The sequence below is a fragment of the Salvelinus fontinalis genome, chromosome 1 (genome assembly GCF_029448725.1).
Source record: "Salvelinus fontinalis isolate EN_2023a chromosome 1, ASM2944872v1, whole genome shotgun sequence".
Taxonomy (NCBI): Eukaryota; Metazoa; Chordata; class Actinopteri; order Salmoniformes; family Salmonidae; genus Salvelinus; species Salvelinus fontinalis.
Window position 1 is genome coordinate 76713726 of NC_074665.1, and position 12047 is coordinate 76725772.

At 43.2% G+C, this 12047-nt stretch overlaps 1 protein-coding gene across 2 annotated transcripts in view; it reads left to right on the forward strand.

Moving 5' to 3' along the window:
* LOC129861472 (ubiquitin carboxyl-terminal hydrolase 42-like) overlaps positions 1-12047 on the forward strand; it is a 35211-nt gene that overhangs the window by 13546 nt on the left and 9618 nt on the right. The window contains exons 4-6 of one of the 2 annotated variants that reach the window (XM_055933022.1): positions 9554-9664; positions 9965-10064; positions 10473-10540. In XM_055933022.1, the coding sequence (XP_055788997.1) occupies positions 9554-9664; positions 9965-10064; positions 10473-10540 (279 nt within the window). Of the gene's footprint in view, positions 1-9553; positions 9665-9964; positions 10065-10472; positions 10541-11394; positions 11615-12047 lie in introns of those variants that run through there. The other variant, XM_055933846.1, reaches the window with a different exon arrangement.

The window sequence follows — 12047 nt, forward strand, 5'->3', positions numbered from 1 at the left end:
ACGTTGTGTTATGTATGAATTCATACATAAGGTACCACAGTTAACAGTGCATGTCAGAGCAGAAACTACACCATTAAGTCCAAGGAACTCTGTAGATCTCTGACATAGAATTGTGATGAGGCATACAGTACCAGTCAAAAGTTTGGGAACCTACTCATTTGAGTTTCTTTATTTTTCTATTTTCTACATTGTAGAATAATAGTGAAGACATCAAAACTATGAATGCTGTGGTAGCCATGCTGGTTAAGTGTGATTCGAATTTTAAATAAATCACTGAGTGTCACCAGCAATGCACCATTACACCTCCTCCATGCTTCACGGTGGGAACCACACATGCGGAGATCATCCGTTCTCGTACTCTGTGTCTCACAAAGATACGACAGTTGGAACCAAAAATCGCAAATTTGGACTCATCAGACCAAAGGACAGATTTCCACGTGTTGAATGTCCATTGCTCTTGTTTCTTGGCCCAAGCAAGTCTATTCTTCTTATTGATGTCCTTTTAGTAGTGGTTTCTTTGCAGCAATTTGACCATGAAGGCTTGATTCACGCAGTCTCCTCTGAACAGTTGATGTTGAGATGTGTGTGTGTTACTGAACTCTGAAGCATTTTATTTCGGGCTGCAATCTGAGGTGCAGTTAACTCTAATGAACTTATCCTCTGCAGCAGAAGTGACTCTGGGTCTTCCTTTTCTGTGGGAGTCCTCATGAGAGCCAGTTTCATCATAGCGCTTGATGGTTTTTGCAACTGCACTTGAAGTAACTTTCAAAGTTCTTGAAATTATACAGATTGACTGAACTTAAAGTAATGTAATGATGGACTGTCATTTCTCTTTGCCTTTTTGAGCTGTTCTTGCCATAATATGGGCTTGGTCTTTTACCAAGTAGGGCTATCTTCTGTATACTAACCCTACCTTGTCACAAAACAACTGACTCAAATGCATTAAGGAAAGAAATTCCACAAATGAACTTTTAAGGCACACCTGTTAATTGAAATGCATTCCAGGTGACTACCTCATGAAGCTGGTTGAGAGAATGCCAAGAGTGTGCAAAGCTGTCATTAACCTCACTAGGATATGTGGGACGGTAGCGTCCCACCTCGTCAACAGCCAGTGAAACTGCAGGGCGCCAAATTTAAAACAGAAATCCCATAATTTAAATTCCTCAAATATACAAGTATTTCACACCATTTCAAAGATACACTTGTTGTAAATCCAGCCAAAGTGTCCGATTTCAAGAAGGTTTTACGACGAAAGCACACCAAACGATTATGTTAGGTTAGAGCCAAGTCACAGAAAAAGACAGCCATTTTTCCAGCCAAAGAGAAGAGTAACAAAAAGCAGAAAGAGATAAAAATTAATCACTAACCTTTGATGATCATCAGATGACACTCATAGGACTTCATGTTACACAATACATGTATGTTTTGTTCGGTAAAGTTCATATTTATATCCAAAAATCTGAGTTTAGGCAGGACGCTACTGTCTCATTTGGCAAAAAGACAGAGAAAATGCAGAGCGCCAAATTCAAATGAATTACTCAATAAAATTACTATTAAAAAATCAAGCTTTCATTAAATTACACATGAAAGATACCAAATTAAAGCTACACTGGTTGTGAATCCAGCCAACATGTCAGAATTCAAATAGGCTTTTCGGCAAAAGCAAACTATGTTATTATCTGAGGATAGCACCATTGTAAACAGAGAGAAGCATATTTCAACCCTGCAGGCGCGACACAAAACGCAGAAATAAAAATATAATTCATGCCTTACCTTTGACGAGCTTCTGTTGTTGGCACTCCAATATGTTCCCATAAACATCACAAATGGTCCTTTTGTTCAATTAATTCCGTCGATTATATATCCAAAATGTCCATTTATTTGGCGCGTTTGATCCAGAAAAACACCGTTTCAAAATTGTGAAACGTGACCACAAAATATCTCAAAGGTTACCTGTAAACTTTGCCAAAAAATGTCAAAACTACTTTTGTAATACAACTTTAGGTATTTTTTTTAACCTAAATAATCAATCAAATTGAAGACGGGATGATCTGTGTTCAATACAGGATTAAAACCAACTGTAGCTAGCTTTCTGGTCATGCGCTTGTAACAAACAAGACATTTCGAGTGACCCTCCTTCAAGATGGCCATACTTCTTCATTACACAAAGAAATAACCTCAACCAATTTCTAAAGACTTGACATCCAGTGGAAGCGTTAGGAACTGCAAGAAGGTCCCTTAAAAATCTGGTTTCCCAATGAAAACTCATTGAAAAGAGAGTGACCTCAAAGAAAAAAAATTCTGAATGGTTTGTCCTCAGGGTTTCGCCTGCTAAATAAGTTCTGTTATACTCACAGACATGATTCAAACAGTTTTAGAAACTGCAGAGTTTTCTATCCAAATCTACTAATAATATGCATATCTTATCTTCTGGGGATGAGTAGCTGGCAGTTTAATTTGGGCATGCTTTTCATCCAAAATTCTGAATGATGCCCCCTACCCAAGAGAAGTTAAGGCAAAGGGTGGCTATTTGAAGAATTTCAAATGTATAATATTTTTTGATTTGTTTAACACTTTTTTGGTTACTACGTGATTCCATGTGTTATTTCATAGTTTTGAGGTCTTCACTATTATTCTACAATGTAAAGAAAGAAAAACCCTTGAAAGAGCAGGTGTGTCCAAACTTTTGACTGGTACTATATATCTGGGGAAGGGTATATAACAATTTCTTGAGTGTTGAATGTTTCCAAGAGCACAGTGGTCTCCATCATTGGGAATTTGAAAAAAATATGGAACTATACAGACTGCCTAGAGCTGGCCGTCCGGCCGAACTGAGCAACCGGGCAAGAAGGACCTTGGTCGGGGAGGTGACCAAGAACCCAATGACCACTCTGACAGAACTACAGAGTTCCTTGGCTGAGATGGGAGAATCTGCCAGAAGGACAACAGTCTCTACATGACAGCACACCTGGAGTGTGAAACCAAGATCATAAGGCAAAAGATTCTGTGGTCTGATGAGACAAAAATTGAACTATTTGGCCTGAATGCAAAGCGCTATGTCTGGAGAAAACCAGGCACAGCTCATCACCCGTCTAACACCATCCCTACTGTGAAACATGGTGGTAGCAGCATCAAGTATTCAAATCCAAGATGGCGTAGCAGTCAGATGTCTTTTGTCCTCGTCTTGTTCCATGTATATATATTTTATATATTTTTCTTCGCATATCTTTTTATATATATTTTTTTTCTTCTTAAAAACTCAACTTCAAAACACTCTCCTGCAACCCACCTCACCAAATGTGGTGCGGATCTGTTTTTTTTCCTCAAAAGTATTATTCACCTCGTATCCGAAATCTACAACAGAAGCTAGCCAGAAGTTAGCCAGCTCACAAGCTAACGTTAGTAGTTCAGCTAACCACAGCTAGCGCTCATCAGCTATCCTTTAGCTCGGAAAACTATTGCCAGTTTTGTACAACGCGACTCAGACCAGAGCATACCAGACCTATTTTCTCTCCATATCCCCGGATTTTTACCACAAGCTCTGGACATTTACACCTGGATCTTGCAGCTAACTAGCTGCTATCCGAGTGACTATCGGCTAACATCAATTCCGGAGCAAACACCAATTATCCCGGAGCTAGCCAGCTAAAGAGTTCCATCAGCCACTCCTGGGCTACAATCACCTACCTGGACCCGTTTTACTGCCGATGCGGAGCCCCACCGGGCCTTCACGACTGGGATACCGACGTTATCTGCCCGAGGGAGTATTTCAACTGGCCCCTCCATCGCGACGTAACCTGAACGTCCATATGCTAACTGCGGCCCGCTAATCGTTAGCTGTCTTGAGCATATCTGCTGCTATCTGAACAGGTCTATCGAACAATCTTCTTAGGCCACTATAACTATTTTGACAACTGGATTGGTCCCCTCTACCACACGGAACCCCACTAATCTACCGACGGAATTGCACGGCGTGGCTAAAAACAGACCTCCATCTTCTGCTAGCTTGCTACCCATGACTAGCTGTCTGAATCACGAAGCTAGCACCAGTTAGCAAACACAATTCTACAACTCACAACCTCTCTTTCGCCACCGCCTTCCGGCTTGGATTCTCTGTCGACACGACCACGTCTGGTCTGCAGACAAATACCCCATCCGCTGTGCCCTCAACCGGCCTCCGTCTGAGCAGACCACCCCCCCGGGCTACTAACTTTAAACGCCGCGGGCTAGCTTAGTGGAGGCCTCACTGCTCCATCTACGGCTGCCCCCTGGACACTATGATCACTCGGCTACATAGCTGATGCCTGCTTGACTGTCCATTAATTCACGGTACTCCATTCCGTTTATTTGTGTTTTATCTGTCGGCTCTGTGCTTTAACTCACGATCTGTGTGTAGTTAATCCGACCCTGTCTGCCTGGTCGTCGCCATTTTTACCTGCTGTTGCTGTGTTAGCTGACTAGCTGCTGTTATCTCACCTGTTTTAGCTAGCTCTCCCAATCAAGACCTGCAATCACTTTATGCCTTATTGTATGTCTCTCTCAAATATCAATATGCCTTGCATACTGTTGTTCAGGCTAGTTATTGTTTTGGTTTGCAATGGACCCCGTAGTTCCACTCTCCGTACCTCTGATACCTCCTTTGTCCCACCCCCCACACATGCGGTGACCTCACCCATTGAGACCAGCATGTCCAGAGATACAACCTCTCTTATCATCACCCAGTGCCTGGGCTTGCCTCCGCTGTACCCGTGCCCCACCATACCCTGGTCTGCACATTATGCCCAGAATCTATTCTACCACGCCCATAAATCTGCTCCTTTTATTCCTTGTCCCCAACGCTCTAGGCGACCAGTTTTGATAGCCTTTAGCCGCACCCTCATCCTACTACTCCTCTCTTCCTCGGGTGATGTGGAGGTAAACCCAGGCCCTGCATGTCCCCAGTCACCCTCATTTGTTGACTTCTGTGATCGAAAAAGCCTTGGCCTTATGCATGTCAACATCAGAAGCCTCCTCCCTAAGTTTGCCTTACTCACCGCTTTAGCACACTCTGCCAACCCCGATGTCCTTGCCGTTTCCGAATCCTGGCTTAGGAAGGCCACCAAAAATTCTGAGATTTCCATACCCAACTATAACACTTTCCGTCAAGATAGAACTGCCAAAGGGGGAGGAGTTGCAATCTACTGCAGAGATAGCCTGCAAAGTTCTGTCATACTTTCCAGGTCTATGCCCAAACAGTTCGAACTTCTAATTTTAAAAATTAATCTCTCCAGAAATAAGTCTCTCACTGTTGCCGCCTGCTACCGACCCCCCTCAGCTCCCAGCTGTGCCCTGGACACCATCTGTGAATTGATCGCTCCCCACCTAGCTTCAGAGTTTGTTCTGTTACGTGACCTAAACTGGGATATGCTTAACACCCCGGCAGTCCTACAATCTAAGCTTGATGCCCTCAATCTCACTCAAATCATCAAGGAACCCACCAGGTACAACCCTAAATCCGTAAACATGGGCACCCTAATAGACATTATCCTGACCAACTTGCCCTCCAAATACACCTCTGCTGTCTTCAATCAAGATCTCAGCGATCACTGCCTCATTGCCTGTATCCGCCACGGGTCCGCGGCCAAACGACCACCCCTCATCACTGTCAAACGCTCCCTAAAACACTTCTGCGAGCAGGCCTTTCTAATCGACCTGGCCCGGGTACCCTGGAAGGATATTGACCTCATCCCGTCAGTTGAGGATGCCTGGTCATTCTTTAAAAGTTACTTCCTCACCATATTAGACATGCATGCCCTGTTCAAAAAATGCAGAACCAAGAACAGATATAGCCCCTGGTTCACTCCAGACCTGACTGCACTCGAGCAGCACAAAAACATCCTGTGGCGAACTGCAATAGCATCGAAGACCCCCCGCTATATGCAACTGTTCAGGGAAGTCAGGAACCAATACACGCAGTCAGTCAGGAAAGCAAAGGCCAGCTTTTTCAAGCAGAAATTTGCATCCTGTAGCTCTAACTCCAAAAAGTTCTGGGATACTGTAAAGTCCATGGAAAACAAGAGCACCTCCTCCCAGCTGCCCACTTCACTGAGGCTAGGTAACACGGTCACCACTGATAAGTCCGTGATAATCGAAAACTTCAACAAACATTTCTCAATGGCTGGCCATGCCTTCCTCCTGGCGACTCCAACCTTGGCCAACAGCCCCGCCCCCCCCCGCTGCTACTCGCCCAAGCCTCCCCAGCTTCTCCTTTACCCATATCCAGATAGCAGATGTTCTGAAAGAGCTGGAAAACCTGGACCCATACAAATCAGCTGGGCTTGACAATCTGGACCCCCTATTTCTGAAACTGTCCGCCGCCATTGTCGCACCCCCTATTACCAGCCTGTTCAACCTCTCCTTCGTATCATCTGAGATCCCCAAGGATTGGAAAGCTGCCGCGGTCATCCCCCTCTTCAAAGGGGGAGACACCCTGGACCCAAACTGTTACAGACCTATATCCATCCTGCCCTGCCTATCTAAGGTCTTCGAAAGCCAAGTCAACAAACAGATCACTGACCATCTCGAATCCCACCGTACCTTCTCCGCTGTGCAATCCGGTTTCCGAGCCGGTCACGGGTGCACCTCAGCCACACTCAAGGTACTAAACGATGTCATAACCGCCATCGATAAAAGACATTACTGTGCAGCCGTCTTCATCGACCTGGCCAAGGCTTTCGACTCTGTCAATCACCATATTCTTATCGGCAGACTCAATAGCCTCGGTTTTTCTAATGACTGCCTTGCCTGGTTCACCAACTACTTTGCAGACAGAGTTCAGTGTGTCAAATCGGAGGGCATGTTGTCCGGTCCTCTGGCAGTCTCTATGGGGGTACCACAGGGTTCAATTCTCGGGCCGACTCTTCTCTGTATACATCAATGATGTTGCTCTTGCTGCGGGCGATTCCCTGACCCACCTCTATGCAGACGACACCATTCTGTATACTTCCGGCCCTTCCTTGGACACTGTGCTATCTAACCTCCAAACGAGCTTCAATGCCATACAACACTCCTTCCGTGGCCTCCAACTGCTCTTAAACGCTAGTAAAACCAAATGCATGCTTTTCAACCGTTCGCTGCCTGCACCCGCACGCCCGACTAGCATCACCACCCTGGACGGTTCCGACCTAGAATATGTGGACATCTATAAGTACCTAGGTGTCTGGCTAGACTGCAAACTCTCCTTCCAGACTCATATCAAACATCTCCAATCCAAAATCAAATCTAGAGTCGGCTTTCTATTCCGCAACAAAGCCTCCTTCACTCACGCCGCCAAACTTACCCTAGTAAAACTGACTATCCTACCGATCCTCGACTTCGGCGATGTCATCTACAAAATAGCTTCCAATACTCTACTCAGCAAACTGGATGCAGTTTATCACAGTGCCATCCGTTTTGTTACTAAAGCACCTTATACGACCCACCACTGCGACCTGTATGCCCTAGTCGGCTGGCCCTCGCTACATGTTCGTCGTCAGACCCACTGGCTCCAGGTCATCTACAAGGCTATGCTAGGTAAAGTGGCGCCTTATCTCAGTTCACTGGTCACGATGGCTACACCCACCCGTAGCACGCGCTCCAGCAGGTGTATCTCACTGATCATCCCTAAAGCCAAAACCTCATTTGGACGCCTTTCCTTCCAGTTCTCTGCTGCCTGCGACTGGAACGAATTGCAAAAATCTCTGAAGTTGGAGACTTTTATCTCCCTCAACAACTTTAAAAATCTGCTATCCGAGCAGCTAACCGATCGCTGCAGCTGTACATAGTCCATCTGTAAACTACCCACCCAATTTACCTACCTCACCCCCCATACTGCTTTTATTTATTTACTTTTCTGCTCTTTTGCACACCAGTATCTCTTCTTGCACATGATCATCTGATGATTTATCACTCCAGTGTTAATCTGCTAAATTGTAATTACTCGATTTATTGCCTACCTCATGCCTTTTGCACACATTGTATATAGATTCTCTTTTTTTTCTACCATGTTATTGACTTGTTTATTGTTTACTCCATGTGTAACTCTGTGTTGTTGTCTGTTCACACTGCTATGCTTTATCTTGGCCAGGTCGCAGTTGCAAATGAGAACTTGTTCTCAACTAGCCTACCTGGTTAAATAAAGGTGGAAAAAAAAAAAAAAAATGCTATGGTGATGCTATTCAGCAACTGGGAGACTGGTAAGGATGGGCGGGAACAATGAATGGCGCCAAATACAGGCAAACCCTTTACTAAGAACCTGCTTCAGAGTGCAAACGACCTCAGACTGGGGGCGAAGATGTACATTCCAACAGGACAATAACCCCAAGCAGACAGCCAAAGCCATGCTGGAATGGCTTCAGAACAAGAATTTGAAAGTCATTGAGTGGCCCAGCCAAAGCCTAGACTTGAATCCTATTGAAAATCTGTGGAAAGACTTGAGGGTTGCTGATCACCGCCGCTCCCCATCTAACTTAACATAGCTTGAGAACATTTGCAAGAAAGAAATGGGAGAAAATCCCAAAAGTTGACAGACATATTCAAGATGACTCAAAGCTGTAAACGCCGCCAAAGGTTCTTCTACAAAGTATTGACTCAGGGGTGCGAAGATTTATGTAAATTCGATTTATTTTCTATTTCATTTTCAATAAATTTGCTACATTCAAAAACCATGTTAACTTTTTATTATGGGGTATTGTGTGTAGATGGGTGAGAGAAATCAAAATAATCAATTTTGAATTCGGGCTGTAACATAAAATGTGGAATAAGTCAAGGGGTGTGAATACTTTCTGGGCACTGTATGTTGGTTGTTTGCTTCAATGGATACTTGGAGCTTTGACAATTAGTGATGGGGTAAAAAAAATTAAAAAAAATGGGATATTATTTTTACGTTATTTTACAGCATTATTTTTTCGCTAGTTGGCTATACCTGCACCAAAACTCTATGGTATAAACTTTGATTGCGCTAATGATAGTTAGCATTGGCTCACAAAACTACTTCTAACTTCCTTCATGCCGTTCATCTGACTCCGGGGAAGTAGATAAAAGGGCTTCATTGCCAAAATCCCAAAGTATCCCTTTAAAGGCCAAGTGCAATCAACTAGCTTTTAATGTGTTTTATATACATTTCCAGCCTAAAAGTTGGAATAATACTGTGAAAATTATGATATTGCCCTTTAAGTGTAAGAGCTGTTTGAAAAGACTGCCTGAAATTTCAGCCTGTTTTGGTGGGATGGTGTTTTGGCCTGGTAAATTAGTTAATAGACCAATTAGAAAGAGTTCCAAACATCTTTGCCAGTAACCGCTAGTTTTTCCCTCCCCACTCAGATCACTCCCAGACAATCCTAGCAAAATTCTTGCTTGAAATCGATTTTTGTTAAGCTATTTTGATTTATTTTTTTACCAGTTTAATTGAAAACAATCACATTAAGGTATTTAATTGTTACCCAGAAATGATAAATTATTTGTTATTGAGACCTTTAAATGCATTGTACCTTTAATACCTATTACCTGATTGACCGTCATCTGTGTTGATGTTCAGGTCATGAGCCTGGGTTCTGTATGATGTGCACAATGCAGAATCACATCACCCAGGTCTTCGCCAACTCTGGGAATGTCATCAAGCCCATCGGAGTCCTCAACGAGCTCAAACGTAAGTAGTGTTTACTTGGAATCAGAGGGGGAAACCCTTTAGCACAAAGTTGATAGGAAAGTCTTTGTTCAGGCGTGTTGAAAGCCATTACAACTAAATAACAGTTTTTAGTTTTTCCCTCCAAAAATGGAAGGAGAGTTGGGACTGCGTCACAGGTGCAGAATTCTGGGAAACCTTGTCAGCAAAATAGTTTTCCCTCCAAAAAAGAGTTGATGCTGTAATTTTGTAGGGCAAACTGACAGGGTTAAAGTCTATAATTTATTGAGTCTTCCTCCCCACCTCTGTATAACACCTGTGCAGGGATTGCAAAGCATTTCCGCTTTGGCAGCCAAGAGGACGCCCATGAGTTCCTGCGGTACACAGTTGACGCTATGCAAAAGTCCTGCCTGCCTCTAAACAAGTAGGTGTTACACTGAAATCAGTGTTCAGCCACTAGGAAGCACTGTTCTGGACTTGCATCTCATCTGACCCACATTCACGTATAGCACAGAGTGAGACATGATTAATATATCATGTTTTAGTGACCATCTCCTATATACCAGGGATCCTTAACTGACTTTAGGATCCCCCTCCCGTGTAGTGGAAGGCTATTCTGCCCCCCAACAGGTTGCCTCTACTCTCAGCAATTACTTTTGCTATATTTCCTCAGCTGTCTGTTGCTCAGTAAAGGGCTGTCCCAATGAATAATTAAATGAAGGCTATCTTGATTTATATGATCCTGTGTATACGCATAAAGGCAATTTCCGTTAAGGCTATTGGAAGTCACTGATAAGCATCTTTAACGGTTTGATGTTTCCTTGTACAACAGATTGGACAGGCAAACGCAAGCAACCAGTTTCATCCATCAAGTCTTTGGAGGGTATCTACGGTCCAGAGGTAGGCTTATTAGTGTAATCTTTAAATGTTTCACTTACTGAAGCCGATACGAGCGTTGCTTGCTCTTTGGGGTATTAGACTAGGTACAGTTGAAGTCGGCGGTTTACATACACCTTAGCAAATACATTTAAACTAAATTTCACAATTCCTGACATTTAATCCTTGTAAAAAAATTCCCTGTTTTAGGATCACCACTTTATTTTAAGAATGTGAAATGTCAGAATAATAGTAGTGATTTATTTCATCACATTCCCAGTGGGTCAGAAGTTTACATACACTCAATTAGTATTTGGTTTCATTGCCTTTAACTTGGATCAAATGTTTTGGGTAGCCTTCCACAAGCTTCCCACAATAAGTAGGGTGAATTTTGACTCATTCCTCATTGCTCGCACACGCTTTTTCAATTCTGCCCACAAATCTTCTATAGGATTGAGGTCAGGGCTTTGTGATGGCCACTCCAATACCTTGACTTTGTTTTCCTTAAGCCATCTTTCCACAACTTTGGAAGTATGCTTGGGGTCATTGTCCATTTGCGACCAAGCTTTAACTTCCTGACTGATGTCTTGAGATGTTGCTTCAATATAGTCACATTGTTTTCCTTCCTCATGATGCCATTTATTTTGTGAAGTGCACCAGTCCCTCCTGCAGCAAAGCACCCCCACAACATGATACTGCCACCCCCGTGCTTCACGGTTGGGATGGTGTTCTTCAGCTTACAAGCCTCCCCCTTTTCCCTTGTTTTACTGTGGATATAGATACTTTTGTACCCGTTTCCTCCAGCATCTTCACAAGGTCCTTTGCTGTTGTTCTGGGATGGATTTGCACCAAAGTACGTTCATCTCTAGGAGACAGAACACGTCTCCTTCCTGAGCAGTATGACGGCTGCATGGTCCCATGGTGTTTATACTTGCGTACTATTGTTTGTACAGATGAACGTGGTACCTTCAGGCGTTTGGAAATTGCTCCCAAGGATGAACCAGACTTGTGGAAGTCTACAATATTTTTTTCTGAGGTCTTGGCTGGTTTCTTTTTTATTTTCCCATGATGTCAAGCAAAGAGGCACTGCATTTGAAGGTAGGCCTTGAAATACATCCACAGGTACACCTCCAATTGACTCAAATGATGTCAATTAGCCTATCAGAAGCTTCTAAAGCCATGACATCATTTTATAGAATTTTCCAAGCTGTTTAAAGGCACAGTCAACTTAGTGTATGTAAACTTCTGACGCACTAGAATTGTGATACAGTGAAATAATCTGTCTGTAAACAATTGTTGAAAAAATTACTTGTCATGCACAAAGTAGATGGCCTAACTGACTTGCCAAAACTATAGTTTGTTAACAAAAAATTTGTGTAGTTGGAAAACGAGTTTTAATGACTCCAACCTAAGTGTATGTAAACTTCGACTTCAACTGTATCTGTAAAGCACTGTGACAATTGCTGAATAAGTTTGATTTCTATACTTTCTCGCTGTATGTTGTACACCATTAGATGACTGTCGTGTGTTA